Here is a 20,782-nt window from a genome sequence, read left to right on the forward strand (position 1 = left end):
AATTGTTTTGTTTTTCCATCCTCATTACTGCGGTTTTTCTTCCCTGTTAGCCAACAGAGAGGCAGAGACGTGTCACGGATGAAGCTGTGCAAAGGCCCGGAACGCAGAGTCACCCACATGTGGGTGCATTGTGCTCACGGAACGAACACATGACAAATATTTGCACCACATTCCGCCCACTGATGGATGTTTTCTCATGTTTTAAGATGTGCAACTGATATGAGTGGACTGACTTAAGAAACTCAGGTAGAAATTGATGTGTATGGGGAGTACAGAGTGATGCACAAGGGGAGATACAGTAGATCTATACAAGTTGCACTTGTACATGACAAACACTACATAATGATTCTGTAATATTTTGTATTAGTTGCATGCCAAAAGTTAGCTCATAACAGCCATTTTACATGACTGCTGGTCAGACCTCAGCTCGGGAAGCATCAAATGATTCATTCTGGATGTGTTTTGCTTTTTCAGGCATTTCTTCCAAAAAGCTGGACTGTGAAATTCACAACTCAGTGTGATTTGAATCCCTTCACGGTAACAGTAAAGATCACGATATCAGGATTAGTGTAGAAATTGTAATGGAAGGATTTCTGAATGGGTTATATGGTCCAGCAAAGTTACATTGATTTTATTAACTAAATTAAAAAAAATAACTATGAAAAATAAAAACAAAGATATAATGTAATTTTGAGAACATTTATTGTACAGATCACAAAACTCTAAATTAAATTTCACTACCCTATGTTGCAATATAATACAAAAGAACACAACACAAATGACAAAAAGATAAACTGTACATGGAGACAATCGCAGCTCCTCAGTAAGCCGCAGTAATACTGGTTGTTCTTCGCGGAGGATAAAGAATGTATGCCTGTGAGTATTGTTATATTGTCAGTCTACGTGTGTTGCTACACTGTTTGTGATCAAATATCAGTTGCTTAAAGGGTTATAACACAGAGACACATTGCTATTCGTTAACCCGTCTATGACATTTCCTATTGCGTGTTAGCATTAAGCGTGTTAGCAGACTTTAAGGCAACGTTACGACCCTAGTGAGGAGAAGCGGCTCAGAAAATGGATGGATGGATGGATGGATATGCGGTTGTTTTAAATCTTTTAAATTATTTTTAAATTATCTTTGTTCTGTTTAGTTTTACCATAAATGTCAACTGGGAGTGGCATTAAACATCGCAAAGCTTATTTTTTGAAGAATTGTTCACTATCTGCCGAACTGCTGCTTGTTGTGCAGTGAGGTGAGTTGAGTTCACTGACACGCATCTCAAATTTTTGCACGCACGTCAAAGCATCCATCCATCCATCCATCCATTTTCTGAGCCTCTTCTCCTCACTAGGGTCGCGGGCGTGCTGGAGCCTATCCCAGCTATCATCGGGCAGGAGGCGGGGTACACCCTGAACTGGTTGCCAGCCAATCGCAGGGCACACACAAACAAACAACCATTTGCACTCACATTCACACCTACGGGCAATTTAGAGTTGTCAATTAACCTACCATGCATGTTCTTGGAATGTGGGAGGAAACCGGAGTGCCCGGAGAAAACCCACGCAGGCACGGAGAGAACATGCAAACTCCACACAGGCGGGGCCGGAGATTGAACCCCAGTCCTCAGAACTGTGAGGCAGACGGTCTAACCAGTTGTACACCGTCAAAGCAAAAAAAAAAAAACATTTTTAAAAATCGGCCGAATAACAGCTCATATCTTGAAAACCCTGCAAGCACCACTGTACTATATATTAGGATAATTTTCAAATCCAGTAATTTGAAAGATCAACTTTGCAAAGGTAGAATTTTATGCCTCTTGTATCGGACTGCTGTACCTAATGTTTTGGCCAGTGTGTATACATATTGCAAGATTATCCATCTATCCTTTAATTAGCTTCAAATGTTTACACTGCCATACTGTGAAGAGGATGTGTGTTGAGACCCCAGAGGCTCCATTTGACCATGAGAACCAAAACAGGGGGGGGGAATATAAATGTCCTGGGATATTTGTGGTGTGTCATCTCCACTGTTATCCTTCCCATGAACCATGAGGTCCACTTTATAGTGGGAAGAAGCTGTTTTGTTTGGATCCCAGGAACCATCAAACACAAACAAATGAATGATCGCAAGAAATGCTTGGTTAGTTTTGCTAGTTTAATTTAAATCTTAACAGGCAAGTGCAGGAAGTGGGTATATACTGCATGCCTATGTGCCATCTACTTGTTTTTCTTTCGAGTCCTGGTATTAAGGTTCCAGAAAAAAGGCACACCATCAAAATAGCATTCATCTTTGTGTCAGCCAACAGGCCAAACAACCCCCGCGGTTCACTTCCTGTCTCGGCTTCTGCTAGCTGCTGGGCTAATAGGGGGTCACGTGTTTATGTACATGCATCAGAATGAGTTCCTGTGGGCATATACTGTAACTACATTTCCTTGACTGACTATAGGGGAAAATAATGATCCATTTTTTAAATATCCTTGGATGGAAAAAAAAATCTGTAAACGTTCTGCACTCCTGCGTGTCAGCGTTTTACGGTCTGGCTCAATGACGCCACACGACTAACGTGCCGTGGGAGATCGACAGCTGTGCTGCAGGAAATTGTCTATTTTCACTGAATTGTTCAGAAAGTTACCTATTAAAATGAATTACTGCCAACAGCCAAATCGTTTTGTGTTCAACTAAACAGGCCCAGATTTCACACCCAGCAAGTACATTTGTGAGAGAATTATTTCAGTATATGGGTTATTTTCATATACTTTGATCAATAACGGTAAAGACATGGCCCACTGAATTTCATTTGGAAAATCAATTCATTTTTACTGATATGGGTATTTGAATTCTTGTCAGTTGTTACCCATCAAAAGGTCATAATTGTTCCTAATTCAAACAAATCTGAAGTAATATCTTTCTGTCTTTTAATGCCCCAATGTTTCATGATTTGCAACGTTTTTTGCAGATGCTAATTAAATTTTTTTGATATCGAGGATTTTTCCTTTACTGCTTTGTATGTCTTTTCAAAGGAAACCAACACAAATGCTTCTTAATTTCATCAGAGTTCCTATTTTGGTACTTTGCCAAACATCTTGACCATTAAAGCCACTGGAGAGAGTTGTTGCAATACACCAGAGGGATCTGTGAGCTGAAGTGCCAGGATGAGGCAGCCATTTTACAGTCGCACAATAGCAGACGGCAAAATCAATGTTCTTGTTTCTGAGATATGAATGAATATGTGTGAATTTGTGACATTGTCAGCACAATTGCATGTCATTACCACGATTACAATTGTGTAAAAACAAGAGTGTAATGGGTTTAATGAGTAGTTAGGAACATTTATGCACTTGTATCCACAGAGTTTGAAGGGCAACACGTGTAACTTGTGCGACTCACGATTTTTATGAAGCCGTTTATGTCTTTACCGTTATGTACTTTTGTATTTGCGAATCTAAAAAGAAATGTATTTCAATGGGCCACCACCATTTGTTCTATCAAAAAGGATTACCTTTACTATGAACGCCTCAAATTTTATATTATCCATAACCTTTTAAAAATAGGACTTTCAACGTGGCTGTTTCAGCGTGGGAGACATTTGCACATATAAAACCAAGGAGGCATAAACAAATTAAAATGAATAAAAACGTTTTAGATTTTTTTTTTTTAAGTGTCTTTACCATTATTGATGAAATTATACAAAAATGACCCATATGTACTTTCTGACATTTATTTAGTGGTGTGCCTGCCGTGGGAGTTTTCCAATATATAAAATACCCGATTTGGCTCAATAAAGGTTGGGAAACAGCGAACTACATGCTGTAAATGCTGCACAGAGGCGTCATGCCACAGCATGGATGGTTGTAGCTCGACACCCCATAGCTGACGTCATGTTGTTCTTTAGTCCTTAAACTAGTGGAGATTGAATCAGCAGCGACTCAATTCATCCTTCCATTTTCTATAGTGCCTTTCATCATGGGCGTCACCGGTGAGCTTGACCCTATCCCAGCTGACTTTGGGCAAGAGGCGGGGTTCACCCTGGGGTGGTCGCCAGCCAATCGCAGGGCTCATTTCGTGAAGCAACTGTTCACACTCACATTCACACCCAGGGACATTTTTGGAGGCAAAAAAAAAAAAAAAAAACTGCAGTTAAAAAAACAGTAGTACTGTATATTGATTATGTATTTATTTCTGTAAATACAATCAACACAGTCAATAATACAGCTATTAACAAAAGAGGTGAAGGGAAGCTACACCGGACAAAAATTCTACACACCCCTGTTCATACAGCAGGTTTTTGTGGTATACAAAAAGGAAGAAGTGCACGTGCCCTCTTCTAAATGGGGATGTGGTTGTGTTCAGACTCGAGCAATCACATTCAAACTCATCTTCAATGAGAGTCACCGCACAACTGCCGCCATTTACCGTGCCTTTGATTAACCCCAAATAGATCTCAGCTCTTTTAGTAGGCTTTTGCTGATACTTTTCTACATTGTTACAGCTTACAACACAAGCTACGGTCTGCGGAGAGCTTCCGCAGCATCAGAGGGATCTCATTGTTCAAAAGGTATTCGTCAGAAGATGGGTACTAAAACATTCCAAAGCATCGATGTCATATGTGTATCGTATCACATGTGTAGTTCTGCCAAGGTTTTCAATAAATGCCCATCAGATATCCAAAACTTTGCGTGGAATTAATGACACAGAGGGTAATTGTTATCTTTTTTTAAATATTGATGAATGAAGAAGAAAAAATGGGCAGCAGCAAAAAGGATGCCTTTGACATCCAGGACAAAAGGGACAGGTGCTTGAGCACCACTTTGGGTCTATGTGTGCACATGCCTGTTGACGTGATGGACCCAACATGCATGTTTTGGGAATGTGGGTAGAAGCCAGAGTGCTTGGAGAAAACGCACAAGCCCAGGGATAACACACCAACTCAACGCAGGAGTGCCTGAGGAGATGCTCGAACCAAGAATCTCGACTGTGAGGCAGACTTGCTGCACACTCGCTCGCTGTGCTGCCTGAAGCCATCTAGTGCATTCTGTTTTTGGAAGTCTTGCATAATTCGTTAGACAACGCATCGCATGATTCTCGTTCAGCATGACGTCAAAACTGTCATTTGAGAGCTCATTCCTCAAACATGGTCAACTTTAGTTTCCAGCAATATCCGGAAAGCTGTCCGGAAGATGTTTATCTTTTTCTCACAGATGCTGTTGCGTAATGTGCATGGAGTCAATCTCAGTCAGATGCTTTATCGCTTTGTTTTGTTTTTGACTGAACTGTCGATGAGAAATGAGAGAAGTCCTAAGGACATTCACCCATCTTAAACTGCCACATTGAGTGTGTTACGGATGGATAGGGAGCGAACTAATCCTGAAAATAACTTTCTGGTTGCAGTTGTAATCAGAGTTTCGACAAACAGTGTGCGTGCTCACGGGATGATTACATCTGCTGTGATGAGATGGAAGCCAGGAGAATCAATCAACAACAAATACCCTTAAAGCCTTCCAATTAAAAGATTTGGCTCAATAGATTTGCATTTTGAAGACAAAACCCTGAACCAACACTCAGTAGCAAACATTACGGTCAGTCCACACGTACGCGACAGCCACAACATTAGGTACACAATCTGTGAGATCACAAAAACACAAGAACTGTATTCAAAAGAATTTACCTTCCCAATGAATCCTGTATGTAAGGCAGTAAAGCACACCTCCACGTTTCAGTGCAACCTAAATCGCAAACTGTTCATTGAATTCTACAAGTTTAATTTCACACTTGATGGCTGGGAAGGGGGGGAAGGGGTTACTCAAGAGACCCAACTATTTGCGTCCGATTAATTAAAAAGCCAATTTTCCATAATACGTCCCCATTAGTGAACTGATCTTGCTGAATGTGCAGCAGACACATTACTCCCAATTTCACTTCACATAGTTTTCCCATTTTCCCCATCATCATCATCAACTATCACACACTTCTACCGGAGATGAAAACTTTGTCCTGATAAGAGCTTGCTCTATTTTTCTGTGACATTCCAGGCAGCAACATAAGAGAGACACATCTCTCTTCCTTGTTTTGACGATGAGACAATGTGATGAGATGATGACATGATGTGTGAGGTAGGGAGCATGGGAATAATCTCCCTTTATCTCCATCTTGTCCGCTGCTTTTTCTCGCCTGGATTCGTGTGAATACGGCAAAGGAAAGCAAAGGTGAAGTGATCATTAGCTTATCTCGGTGAGTATAACACCCCCTTGTCTCGGTCCCTCCTCTCTACTCGCACACGCGCCCCTTCCATTAGGCCGTGTGTGTGTGCGTCAAATAAAGAACGAGTTAAATGAGGTGGAGCGACATCCATAAAGTCAGCATGATGCATGCCTCTTCGCTTTTCACCTCCCCCTGCACATACACACGGGAGATGACCTCAGCCGGTCTGTCGAGCTCTGTAAATAGTCCCATTGTCTGGCAGGGCTGAAGTTGCACTAAGTGATTTTGTTAAGTGAGAAACAGAAATTCCCAAACGGATACGAGAACTAAAGCACACCCCTAATTGTATTACAGCACTAGTTAAGTTGTGTCAGACCCTTTTTTTCCTGACGCTTACTCAGAGGTGTAAAAGTCAAAGGTTTGTTGTTTATTTTTACATAATTTGGGCTTCCAGCTCATAAAACACAAAATCAGGAATTTAAAACAAATGGAATACTATGAAGAAATCACCATTTACTTCTCAGTTTTTGTAGGAAAAAAAAGAAAGACAAAAAAAATAGAAATATGGTACTTTCAAAATGATATGTTAATCTTCAATACTTGGTTGTGAATTCTTGTGCTTTAATCACGGCCTCGATGCACTGTGGCATTGAGGCAATCAGCCTTGGGAGTTATGGAAGCCCAGGTTTCCTTGACGCTTGCTGTCAGTTCTTGGTTTTTGAGTCTGGTGCCTCTCGTTTTCCTCTTGATAATAGCCCATAGATCCTCAATGGGGTTGAGATCCAGCGAGTTGGCTGGCCAGTCAAGCACTGTGATGACATGGGCATCAAACCAGGTTTTGGTGCTTCTGGCAGTGTGGGCAGGGGCCAGGTCCTACTGGGAGATGAAATCCGCATCTCCATACAGATCCTCAGCAGAATGAATCATGAATTCCTCTAAAACATTCTGGTAGACTGTTGCGGTGACCAGGATTTAAGAAAGCAGAGTTTACCAACACCGGCACTGGACATTGCACCCCAAATCATGACTGACTGACTGGATATTTCACACTGGACCTCAAGCAGCTTGGGTTCTGTTCTTCACCAGTCTTCCTCCAAACCCTTGGACCTTGATTCCCTCAGGAAAGGCACACTTTACTTTTATCGGAAAAGAGGACCTTGGACCACTGGCCAACAGTCCAGTTCTTCTTTTCCTTGGCCCAGTTGAGACGCTTCCTACGTTGGCTCAGGCTCAGAAGTGGCTTGATCCGAGGAACCCGACAGTTGTAGCCCATCTCCTGGATGCGTCGGAACTGTGGTGGTTTTTGAAGCTGTGACTCCCGCCTCATTCCACTCTTTCTGGATCTCTGCTAGATTCTTGAATCTTTTTTTGTTTGATAATCTGCTGAAGCCCACAGTCATCTCTTTTGCTCTTGCATCTGCTCCTGTCACATTTTGTCCTTCCACTAGACTTGCCATTGATATGCTTGGACACAGCACTCTGTGAACCGCCAGCCTCCTTAGCCATGAACATTTGTGGCTTACCCATCCTATGGAAGGTATCGATGAGGGTCTTCTGGCCAATTGTCAAGCCTGCAGTCTTCCCCATATTGAGCCCAACTGAGACAATTGAACCAAACCGAAACAATTTAATGACACCTGGGGAAACTTGTGCAGGTGCTTTGAGTTTAGTAGATGATTAGTGTGTGTGACACTCAGTTTAAAACATTTATGGCCTGCCAAATTTGGGCTGATTTCTTCACACTATTCACATTTTGTAATTACTGATTTCTTGGCGGTTTTTTAGCTAGAAGCCCAAATTATGTAAAAATAAACCAATAAATACTTGAAATTGTTTACATTGTGGGCCCTGAATCTATAATATATGAAAGTTTAACTTTTTGAATGGAATTATGGAAATAAATATTTTTATATTTTAATTTTTTTGGGACAGGTCTGTATATGATATCCAATTTCTTAACAGCGAGAGCGTGACTGGTGCTAAATAATACTTTTTAAAATGTGTTTAATAAGTTTAAATATTTCAAACTGTATAATAATAATTATAATAGGAATTATAATATTCCAGTTTACTTAGGGCAAGAAGTGGGGTACACCTTGGACTGGTCACTAGTCAAACACAAAATATAATAGTAATTGCTTAAGTAGAAAAGGCACAAAAGTGCAATAGAAAGCAGGCGTATTTAAAAAATAAATCAGTTGTGTGTCATCTGTTGTTTTGTCTTGTTAAACACCATCAGTGGTTTGGGTGAAAGTAACTAACAATTTAGATGTAGTGTTACATTAAAATTCAGAGACAGTCCAGCCACCCATTATTTTATACAGCTTATCCTCATTTGGGTCACAGGTGAGCACGCACCACTCACATTCATTCACACCTATGGACAATTTAGGGTCTTCAATGAACTTAACAGCATGGTTTTTTTTTTGGAATGTGGGAGTAGGTCGCAGTACCTAGGGAAACCCCACGCGAGTATAGGTCAATTCCACACAGTAAGCCTCGAGCCAAGATTCGAGCCCCAAACCTCGCGACTGTGAGGGGTAAATCTATTTCGGCGAAAGCTCTTGGATTTCAGCGGAATACGTCCACTTTTTGAAATCTACTACGGTGGCACCCAGGACTGGTCGGCAGTTAACCACAGGGCACATATAGACAAACAAGCACTCACGCTCACAGCCACACAGGCAGAGTATACAAACTCCAGAGATTTGAAACCAGAGCTTCAGAACTGCGATGTGGACATGCTAACCACTACTCCACCAAACTTCCCTGGGGAAAACTCCATAATTGAAAAACCGTGATAGGGATAAAACAAAAACAACCAAAAAAAAAACAAAAACTATGCAATGATCATCGTTACGATTTTATTTTCAGTGTAACAGTACAGTTTGTTCCTTCAACGAGCCCCGCACACATTGACTTCCAGTCCTTCGCGTAGGAGCATTCACTGTATATGACTGCAGATCATTTAAATAGGACTTCATTCTTTCAAGTCAGTGATATAAATGTGAGAAACATGACATCAAACACAAATAAAGTGACTCTGTGTGTCAGACATAGCCAACGATGTCCTTGCATATGATAGGCTGCCTGCTCCCCGACTTCATGAGGGCAGCAAAGTTGTAAAAGTCCGTGTCCAGCTCGTGAATGGCCGAGTGGGACTGGTGGAAAAAGGGGACCCTCGGCTCGGACGAGATGACGGGACACGAGAGACGCTTGGGCGCGTTGGCGGTTCTGCTGAGGTGAGAGTCCGCCGACCTCATCCTCACTCTCTCCTCCACGCTCTTTGACAAGCCGGCTAACTTCCTCCGCATGTTGCCCAAGAGGCTTCTTCCCAGTCTGCGTCTGGGTTTGGATTTCGGCTCGGGGGGCTCGGGACAATCGGGTAGGTCCATCCAGTTCTTTACGAGGTCCGCAAAGCTGTTGTCTCCCAGAACCAGAGGTTGCCGGCTGCGTCCTCTGGTCAGCAAAGCGTTGGCCCAGTCTTCCGGGTCGCCCGCCTCGAAGGACGTCCACCTCTCTAGACAAGCGTCCGACGTCGATTTAGGCCGAACGCGGCCGTTCGCCGCCCTGTTGGTGCGGAGGCAGGCCGAGGACGACACGCGCACATTCCTCGTCCTCCTGAGGACCACCCCCTCGTCCTGCCACGACGCCTCCGAGTACCCGGAGTCCAAGTCCAAACTCTTGTGGCTGCTGGGCGAGTTGAGGCCCAGACGACTGCTGCGACCGTCGTCCTCGTCGTCGTCGTCCTCCTCTTCCTCCAGAGGGGCAGCCAAGCAGCAGGCCGAGTCGTAGGTGCTGGCCGTGCTGGCGCTGGATATCCTAAGGCGCGTGCGCTGATCTCTGCCCCGGCAGGCGAGCGGCGCTACGGCGAGGCTGCCGACGCCGACGGCGGGGAGCTGGGTGCTGGTGGGAGGGCGAGCGTGTCTGCAGGCCGCGGGACACGTCCTCCTCAGATGCTTCAGGTCCTGGAGAGACCTCATCATGTAGTGCATGTGCTCCCTCAAACACTCGCCTGACTCTCGCAGGCACAGCTGAGGAGAGGCAAAATGCATGGTTAGACAGTGGCCACAGGGGGACTTTGTATTTGAGTCACTGAGAAGTGGGATAACTTTTAAGTGCAGAAACGAATAGAGAAATTGCTTTTTATCACCTTTCATGAAATATTGACGGATGTTTGGACCTTGACCACTATTGCACGGAACTTTTAATGGCGGCCATAAAATTTAAAATTACTCTCCTGCTAAATCACAAAAGTGGAGCGGAGTTAGTCCATTCTAGTTGTCAGTGACTCGTTTCAGGCAGAGCGTGAGCACTGTAAAAATAAATGTTTTTTTTACTCTGTGTGATTTAACACCATAGTTGGTGTGACTGAGTGTTAGAAAAATGTGCCTTTGCATACAAAATGTACTCTGTGTTAATTATAACTTCATTTTTTGGTTTTGTTTTAGTGTGAGGATATGAAAGTAGACCTTGTTCCGCTCTCTCTCTCTCTGATATTGTATTATTACTGTGTTGTGAGACAACGCAAGATGTTTTCGGTTGAGGGGGAGCCGGTGGCACAAGGCAGAGGATAACTGCCTCTTAACGTGTGTATATATGACCTCGCCTAAGGAAAAATAGGCAGGCACTTCTTCGTGCCTTGCATTTAGGCCTAACTGGACCTGTTGAAACAGTCTGGAAACGTTTCAACATTTTTAAATTTGCTGCCGCAAAGTGTAACACGGTCCAGTTTCTGCATATAATTGCTCATCTTTTCTATGAATGTGAAGGTCAATGGTAGCAACATTCAACACAAAGCCAGCGTCCGTTCACCGACTTTGAATCTGGAACGATTCGAGGGGAAATCCAGACACAATCAGTGTTGCATGTCTCCAAAGCGAAAACAGCTGCCGCGTATCAAACGTGACTCCGCAAAAAGGGTTCCTGTGTCTTTAAGAACGTCACCAGTGACAAACTGGGGCAATTGAATAGCAAGGTTTTCTCCGAGGGACACTTCTCTGATGAGCTGGAATGCCTCCAACTTCAAGTGTGTGAAGGATCATGTGATGCTGTGCGTGTGTGAGGGAGAGCGGAGGCTGACGCCGGGGATGCAAATGTGGGCCAAAAAGTAAATGTGGAAGCAGTCTGTGATCATAAAAGGAGGTATTGAACTTGAAATGTGTGCGTGTGTGTGTGTGTGTGGGGGGGGCAGACAAACAAAAAAACAAATGGGAAAGTATTTAGAGCAACCAATAAAGTCCATTAATAATAGCATCGCTTTTGCCTTGACGTTATACACAGAATTTCGATGTTGGAGGAAACCTACCATATCGTTTCCTCCGCTTGGCGTAGGAGAACACAAACGACGCTGCAGTTTAAAACGTCGGCACCTCCTTCCGCTGCGGTCCAAGTGGAACAAATGCTGCCATGTGGCACTGGGAAAGGAGTGTCGCGGATGGTGTGGCCGCCAGCTGCTCGGCGGACTGCGCGATGCAGATGTGCTGCTGATGTGAGCCAAAGGAAGCTCGCGTCCCGTTTTTGGCTCTTTTGCGGCGCGGCCAATCGCAGCCTGCCGAAGTTCCAGCAGCCAATCGGAGAATCCCCCTCTCAAAACAGCCAATCCGTGCGCAGCGGGCTGGAAGCTCATTTGCATAGCCCCATCAGGGGAACACCAGATCGCTTGAATGTGATTTGTCAAGTTTTCGCCCCTCAAATTACGAAAAACATAAATCACATATATTAACTTGAAACTGTAGTTATACGACCATGTGAGAGAGACAGAAAAAAACTGGGTAGATGAAGTGCAGGCATTTTATGCAGATTATTTGATAATTATTATAGATAATTCACATTAGAAACATTTCACAGCGTACCACCAAACAATAATGTCTCAAAAAGTATGAATACTGCAACCTAACCTCCACATAACGAACTCGTCTTAATTTACTCACAATTGTACTTTGTGTGTGCGTGCCATCACTTCTGTTCTTTGAATGGAAACTGGTGGATACGCAGCTTAATTGTTGCTTCTGCCATCTAGTGGAAGAACATTTAATTGTTCTGCTTATGGAGATAGATGGAACACAGATATATATTATTTGTAGTGAAGAAACGAACATTTTTGGACCAATAACTGCAAATGAATTTGGATCATTTCCGCACACAAACACACAGACCTGATGATGTATCGCTGCACACCAACGATCACTGAACTATTCGATGACTCCAACATACTCCAACATGCTGGCGGTCTGAAAATCCAAAATGCTAAATGTCAAATTGTTTGATTTTGTTTTTTTTAATTATTATTATTCATTGCGGTGGCGTATAAAGGCAACATAACACCTGTATATTTAAGGGTAGCTGGAGACTACGATTTTATACATTTGCTTGTAATAGATTGTAATAAAGTGCATCAGGCCTGTTTTTTTTTGTTGTTGTTTTTTTTGGGTGGGGGGTCAGTTGCACTGGCGATGGCTCATTGAAATTCAAGTCCAAACAAATGCTTAATCTGCACCTTAATGGTATGTTGATCCCTAACCGTCGTTGACAAGCTATTCACCGCTTCACTCTTTATGCTGATGTGATGAACACTTGGGCCGCATTGGCCTATTATTCAAGTGCAGCGTTAGCACAAAAGCACCGCTATCAGTAGATAGTCCCAGCTGCAACACATCTGCATCACCTTTGACCCTCACTAACATGAACATGATCACATTGCCAGCGAGTTCCTTTTGTGTGGCACTTATCTGCCAAGCGTACAAATTCACCTCATTTGCATTGCGACGACTGTCCCAGTGTAGATGCCATCAGCTTTCATTTCACGTTAACGAGGCCTCAATATTTAAAGAAAAAGTCCACAAGTTGGACAATTCATGAAATATTCAGCTACTAAAGCAATTGTGATTATGTAGCAAATATATATATACACACAGTATGAAAGAATATCTGAAAAATGAAATACTCTATTATTTATCGAGATTCCAACATATTCAGATTGTAAGACATTTCACAAAGCTTCTCAAATGTTCATTCAGGTCCTGCCAAACATACCGTAACATCTCGTGTAACATTCTCCAGTACCTGAATGATCCTTTGCTTGTGAGCCCTCACTTGCATGAGACAGTAGGTGGACCAACAACTGGTCCTTGCAATAAAGCAAACCTTTTTTTTTTTTTTTCTGAAGACATTTATATATATATATTTTTTTTTTGTAAAGGTAACAACTAACTTACTTTTTAACAAACAAACAAAAAATACCATAAATTGTGAACAATTGAATCTTTATTACAAATAGAGAAGCGTTTCACACTTTATTACAAATCACAGAAAAAAATTATCACACTTTTAACAAGTCACAAATAGATTTATCACAATTATATATAATCTCACTATATACTGTATGTAGAGCAGGTCTCGATGTTGGGTTCTCCACCACGCAGGTTGTGACTGATGTCACGGAGGAACTCTGGAACGGTCTTCTTGCCTTCTTCGAGGGCAACCACCAAGTTGTGGAGGTGCATCTGAAGTTCTATGTAGTTCCTCTTCACACGCTTGGTTGGGTGGACGCAACATTCCTCCTGGAGCAGAGAACTGCAGCCACAGTGGAAGCTTCACTTAAGAGGCATTCAATGAGTTTCCACAACGCTGGGTTGGCCTTGTCCACAAGACTTGAAAAGTTATCGTTCCATCCCTCGCAGGTGTTATTAGTTCCTGGCTGGTTGGTTGTTGTGGTCGGCACAGATAATTATTATATATTATAAATTTAACACATGAAATGTCATAAAAATCTATGCCTGAATGATGTAAATTACAACGATTCTTTGACTCCTACACGAGGACCAGTTGACCACCAACCGTCAAAGAACCAGTTGACTGACGTACGACCAGTAGTCCTACAATCGAGACAGAGCTGCCCCCTCAAAACAGTCCAATTGCAACCATTCAAGCAAAAAATAAAATAAATTAAAACAAATTTTAAAAAGCGCTGAACTGTATTTACGGACAATGGTTTTATGAAGTGTTCCTGAGCCCATGTGGTGATACCCTTTACACATTGATGTCGGTTTTTGATGCAGTGCCGGCCGAGGGATCGAAGGTCACGGGTGTTCAATGTTGGTTTTCGACGTTGCGGCTTACATGCAGTGATTTCTCCTGATTCTCTGAACCTTTTGATGATATTATGGACCGTAGATGATGAAATTCCTAAATTCCTTGCAATTGTACGTTGAGGAACATTGTCCTTAAACTGTTGGGACTATTTTCTCACGCACTTGTTCACAAAGAGGTGAACCTCACCCCATCTTTGCTTGTGAATGACTGAGCAATACCAAGGAAGCTCCTTTTATACCCAACCATGGCACCCACCTGTTCCCAATTAGCCTGCTCACCTGTGGGATGTTCCAAACAGGTGTTTGATGAGCATTGCTCAACTTTCTCAGTCTTTTTTGCCACCAGTCCCAGCTTTTTTTTGGAACGTGTTGCAGCCATAAAATTTTAAGTTAATAATTATTTGCTAAAAACAAAGTTTATCAGTTTGAACATTTAATATCTTGTCTTTGTAGTGTATTCAATTAAATATAGGTTGAACATGATTTGCAAATTATTGTATTCTGTTTTTATTTATGTTTAACACAACGTCCCAACGTCATTGGAATTGGAGTCGTACATTATAATAATAACTTCAGCCTGTTAGTGAGGATTAAGGATATTACGTGACACTGATAATTAATCATAAAAATTCATCTTATTCAATATGAACCAGCAACAATCTCACTTTTGGCTTCCCCGGAAAAGGGAAATGTTATAGTTTTAAGCCTTTTTTGGTCCCACGTTGCAGTAGGTGAATGGAACTGTTGAACTGTAACGCCCCCTGGAGACAGTGCAAAGGAACTGCCTGAAGAGCTCAGAGACAGAATTGTAAAATTCTGCTGCACTTAAGGTTCCCAAGAGCGCAGTGGCCTCCATAATCCTTAAATGGAAGACGTTTGGGACGACCAGAACCCTTCCCAGAGCTGGCCGTCCGATCAAGCTGAGCAATCGGGGGAGAAGAGCCTTGGTGAGAGAGGTGAACAACAACACAAAGATCACCGTGACTGAGCTCCAGAGATGCAGTCGGGAGATGGGAGAAAGTTCTAGAAAGTCAACCATCACTGCAGCCCTTCACCAGTCGGGGCTTTACGGCAAAGTGGACCGACGGAAGCCTCTCCTCAGTGGAAGACACATGAAAGCCCGCATGGAGTTTGCTCAAAAGAAAAGGACTCCAAGATGGTGAGAAATAAGATTCTCTGGTCTGATGAGCCCAAGATAGAACTTTTTGGCCTTAATTCTGTGGTATGTGTGGAGAAAACCAGGCACTGCTCATCACCTGTCCAATACAGTCCCAACAGTGAAGCATGGTGGTGGCAGCATCATGCAGTGGGGTGTTTTTCAGCTGCAGAGACAGGACGACTGGTTGCAATCTAATGAAAGATGAATGAGGTACCCCCCTACCCACCCTATCCACAGGGATATCCTGGAAGAAAACCTTCTCCAGAGTGCTCAAGACCTCAGACTGGGCCGAAGGTTCACCTTCCAGCAAGACAATGACACTAAGCACACAGCGAAAATAACCAAGGAGTGGCTTCAGAACAACTCCGTGACTGTTCTTGAATGGCCCAGCCAGAGCCCTGACTTAAAACCCAATTGAGCATCTCTGGAGCGACCTGAAAATGGTTGTCCACCAATGTTCACCATCCAACCTAACAGAACTGGAGAAGATTTGCAAGGAGAAATGGCAAAGGATCCCCAAATCCAGGTGTGAAAAACTTGTTGCATCATTCTCAAAAAGACTCATGGTTGTATTAGCTCAAAAGGGTGCTTCTACTAAATACTGAGCAAAGGCTCTGAATACTTATGGCTGTGTGATATTTCAGTGTTTCTTTTTTTTTTTTTTTTTTTAAATGAATGTGCAAAAATTACAACAACTCCGTTTTTTTCCTGTCAATATGGGGTGCTGTGTACATGTAATGAGCGAAAAATGGACAAATGATTTTCGCACATGGCTGCAATATAACATTTTAGGGGCTCTGAATACTTTCCGTACCCACTGTATGCCTAAATGATGTTAGGATTAAGAGGGGGTGCTTGAAAAGGTTTCTCTCTGGACCTCAACATTTTTGAGAACCCTTGAATTGTCAAGGCACTGGCAGAGCTGGCAGTTAGGTCAAGTACTTCTCATGTCCACTAGGTGACGCCCCAAGGAAACCTGTGGAAAGTCAGGTCTCCAAGAGGATAAATCATGCTCGGAATTTTGTTCGTTTTCATTCCATGGTCCAGTAAATTAAACAAATTGCAAAACCCCACGAACACTTAATTTAACATGTGCATACTGTGCATGTAAAACTAAAACACTGTTGGACGTGTACATTTTTTACCCTTAATGTGACATAAAAGTATGTCTCAATAAATTAGGTTGTCATGGAAAATTAATTTACATAAATGCTGTCATATAATTCCAAGTCAAATATATACTATATATAATTTAAATTAAAAAAAAAAAAAACTAGGGCAATTAAAACTAACTGAAACAATCGGGTCGCAAAAGTGTCCACAGCCTCTTCTAACTGGGATTTGATTGGTTAATTTTGAACAACCATTTATGCACCTAAGAGGACACAACCACATTATCTCCGTTCATTTTTACTTGCCCTCGCAATTTTATTTTTTTCCCCACGCTTACAGGTTATAGGTCACAATGGTGGAAAAAGTTTTGAAATTATTTAACTTTAACTTTACATTACAAAACCTGTTAACTGAACAGGAGTGTGTACACTTTATAGCCACAATATTTAATCAGCTCTTTGTGCTCGTTTCATACAATTTGCTTTCAAATTATAATTGGCATGAAAAACCTGCAGAATATTTTTTAACTGTCATCCTGGCATGATAAACAAGCAATTTGTATACACCAGATAAGCAACCATTAATACTAATGCAATCATACATATATACGGTCAGGGGGGGAAAAAAATAAGGCCCAAGGGTCAAGTGAACTCTACCTTTATTTACATTAAATCATATTGACTCTAAAGCACTTTTAATATTTACCAAAAGAAAAGAAAAAAAAAAAAAAACCTTTTACCGGAATTAGATTTGTGTGTCATTAATATTCACTATATATTCATAGATGCAAGGGAGAACGGGGGAGGAAAAAAGGAGTTATAACCAGAAATCATGGCGCGCGCACAGGCACACAACAAACACACACACACACACACGATGGAGCGGCTACTATGGTATAAAAAGTGACAGAAAATTATTTATCTACACAAGGTTAAATATCAGAAAGAACCTTGCGGTCTCATCTGCTTTTTATTAATACTTTTTATTCTTTTGGAATGTTAGATCATTTGTGGAGAATACTAATAAGAATTAACAGCGTCATGTTGAGTCATGCAGAATACAAGCTATGAATGATGATGTTGAACCTATGTAAACATTATTATTTAAAAAAAATAATCCTATATGAATCATATCTGGAGTCCATGCGTGTGCGTCATCTCTTTAAAAATAAGCTTGATGTGATTAAAAATTGAATAATGGGACTCTAAAAGTAAAATGAAAGCAATTACATACAAAAAATGTTGAAGAAAAATAGAAGATAAAGAATAAATGCTCATTTTGTGGTCATAGCCCAAAGAGAGTTGACAAGTGGACGTGCTGCAAAGCTGCTGGGCTTGGCAGTCTCTTGCAGGTTGAAAACGAGATGGTTGCTGGCCAGTGTTAGTCGTTCAGGATGTGTGTTTAGTTCCACGGGCGCTTCCCTGATAAGGCACACAAACACAAAGTTGCATCAACGTGTTGGCTCACCACTGAGCTTGTTCTTCCTCTCCCTTCTCACCTGCTCTCAGAAGAGGCCGCAGTCCTTCAGGTTGTTCTTGATGATGACGTCGGTGACGGCGTCAAACACAAACTGCACGTTCTTGGTGTCGGTGGCACACGTGAAGTGGGGGTAGATCTCCTTGGTGTCCTTCTTCTTGTTCAGGTCCTCGAATTTAGTCTGGATGTACGCCTGCGCCTCTTCGTACTTGTTGGGGCCTGAAGGGGATGACGGGGAGACTGAGCTGCTTTATTTTGACGCTTGGATAACCAAACCAAGTGAAGGACCACACTAATAATAAATAATTTTTTTGGTAGCACTTATCCTCATTATGGTCACGGAGTAAACTTGAGCCAATCCCAGCTGACTTTAGGCGAGAGGCAGGGTACACTCTGGACTGGTCACCAGCCAATCGCATCTAAACAACCATTCACCCTCACATTCACACCTACGGATATTTTAATTAACCTAACATGCATGCTTTTTTGAAGTCTGAGAGAAAGTCGGACCACCCACAGAAAACCCACACAAGCATGGAGGAACATACAAACGCCACACAGGAAGGCTGGAGCTGAGATTCAAACCGATTGCAGAACAAATGACAAATTACTAACAAACCTTTCCAAAGAAAATATAGCAAGTATTTTTAAGAACTTTGAACAGCAAATTTAAGATTTTTGTGCAAACACCCTCTTTGAAGGTAGGTGGGATCAGAAGCATTAGTGATTGAAGAAGTTTACGATTATTATGTACAGACCCTTTCAGGAAAAAAATTGCTTATCATGGAAAAGTATTTATTTCCACAATTCCATTCAAAAAGTTAAACTTTCATAGATTATAGATTCAGGGTCCACAATTAAAACAATTTCAAGCACCCGATATTAGTTTATTTTTTTTTACATAATTTGGGCTTCCAGCTCATAAAACCCACGAAATCAGGTATTCAAAAAATTTGAATGCTGTGAAGAAATCAGGCCAAATTTTTCAGGCCATAAATGTTTTTAAACTGAGTGTCACACACGAACCATCTACTAAACTCAAAGCACCTGCACAGGCTTCCCCCCAGGTGTCAACAAATTGCTTCAGTTTGGTTCAATTGTCTCAGTTGGGTTCAATATGGGGAAGACTGCAGACTTGACAACTGGCCAGAAGACCATCATCGATACCCTTCCATAGGAAGGGGAAGCCACAAATGTTCATGGCTAAGGAGGCTGGCGGTTCACAGAGTGCTGTGTCCAAGCATATCAATGGCAAGTCTAGTGGAAGGATAAAATGTGGCAGGAGAAGATGCAAGAGCAAAAGAGATGACCGTGGGCTTCAGCTTGGGCTTATCAAATAGAGGAGATTCAAGAATCTAGCAGAAGGTCCAGAAAGACTGGAATGAGGCGGGAGTCACAGCTTCAAAAACCACCATATTCAGACGCATCCAGGTGATGGGCTACAACTGTCGGGTTCCTCGGGTCAAGCCACTGAGCCTGAGCCAACGTATGAAGAGTCTCAACTCGGCCAAAGATTGCGTACCCAAGGTCCTTTTTTCCAATGAAAGTGTGCCTTTCATTCGGGAATCAAGGTCCAAGGGTTTGGAGGAAGACGGGTGAAGAACAGAACCAAAGCTGCTTGAGGTCCAGTGTGAAATATCCAGTCAGTCATGATTTGGGGTGCAATGTCCAGTGCAGGTGTTGTTAAACTCTGCTTTCTTAAATCCATGGTCACCGCAACAGTCTACCAGAATGTTTTAGAGGACTTGATGATTCCTTCTCCTGAGGTTCTGTATGTAGATGCAAATTTCCTCTTCCACCAGGATCTGGCCCCTGCCCATACCGCCAGAAGCACCAAGACCTGGTTTGATGCCCATGCCATCACAGTGCTTGACTGGCCAGCCAACTCGCCGGATCTAAACCCCATTGAGAATTTATGGGGTATTCCAAGAGGAAAATGAGGGAGCAAGTTGTGGTCATTGGCAGCTCGTGTATGAATGTGACTATTACGTTTGTTTTCTTACAGTTTGTTCAATAAAGCCGTTGAAATTGCACCGGTGGCTGTGTCTATCCTTGACCACTTACGAGGGCACTACAGTAAGTTCGAACCAGCAATGGTAGACTATATCAAAGTAGCTAACATCGATACATTAACCTTGGGTTGGCGATCGTAGATGTGCCCTTGTGTTGCACTTTGTATTTATTGTTCAGTGTAAAATGATCCCAAACTTTGGACATTCTCTGTCTTTTATGGTCTTTTTCATCCTGGCTAATTATTCAAGTTATGGCATTATTTGTTTCAGCCCTCATATGGAGCCTATCCAAGCAAACTGTGGGTGGGACTGGTCGCCAGCCAATCAAAAAAGAGAAATAATAAGTATTTATTAGTATATATATGTTTCCATGTATTATAATGTGTATTGTCAGCTAAAATACTACTAATTTGAAACTAGAAATAGCATAGCCCAATTGTTGATGATACTGTACATCCGTGTCACCACGTAATAAAAGCATACTTTCATTGGCCATAATATTAGGTACACCTTCCAGGGTGGGCGCTGGGTCATGAAACCTCTTAGCCAATGTGGCCACAAAATCACGTGTTTGTGTGTCTAAACAGTATAAAATCTCCTTGCCACACTTGTGTGTAGTTCGCCACAACGTCACGTGTCTATGTGGTTAAACCTTTCGCCACACTTAGCGAGTCCTCGTCACTGGGAAGCCGATAAGCTTTAACGATGAGGGCCCAATTAAAACTAA

General features: G+C 42.2%; 2 protein-coding genes across 4 annotated transcripts in view; both read right to left on the bottom strand.

The window, feature by feature from the left end:
- Positions 1-9,046: 9,046 nt before the first annotated feature.
- Positions 9,047-11,686, bottom strand: LOC133408807 (PAK4-inhibitor inka2-like). The gene is made up of 2 exons (XM_061688055.1): positions 11,511-11,686; positions 9,047-10,236 (listed from the first exon to the last, which is right to left on the bottom strand). The coding sequence occupies exons 1-2, from the start codon at positions 11,511-11,513 to the stop codon at positions 9,253-9,255; spliced, it is 987 nt and encodes a 328-aa protein (XP_061544039.1). The 5' UTR covers positions 11,514-11,686; the 3' UTR covers positions 9,047-9,252.
- A 5,812-nt stretch (positions 11,687-17,498) lies between these two features.
- The window catches only part of LOC133408224 (guanine nucleotide-binding protein G(i) subunit alpha-2-like), a 63,160-nt gene continuing 59,876 nt past the window's right edge, over positions 17,499-20,782 (bottom strand). For all 3 annotated transcript variants that reach the window (XM_061686779.1, XM_061686778.1, XM_061686780.1), the window contains 2 exons: positions 18,066-18,262; positions 17,499-17,988 (listed from right to left, as the gene is read on the bottom strand). In XM_061686779.1, the coding sequence (XP_061542763.1) occupies positions 18,072-18,262 (191 nt within the window). In that variant the 3' untranslated portion in view covers positions 17,499-17,988; positions 18,066-18,071. The remainder of the gene's footprint in view (positions 17,989-18,065; positions 18,263-20,782) is intronic.

Source organism: Phycodurus eques, chromosome 10, assembly GCF_024500275.1.
Source record: "Phycodurus eques isolate BA_2022a chromosome 10, UOR_Pequ_1.1, whole genome shotgun sequence".
Lineage (NCBI taxonomy): Eukaryota > Metazoa > Chordata > Actinopteri > Syngnathiformes > Syngnathidae > Phycodurus > Phycodurus eques.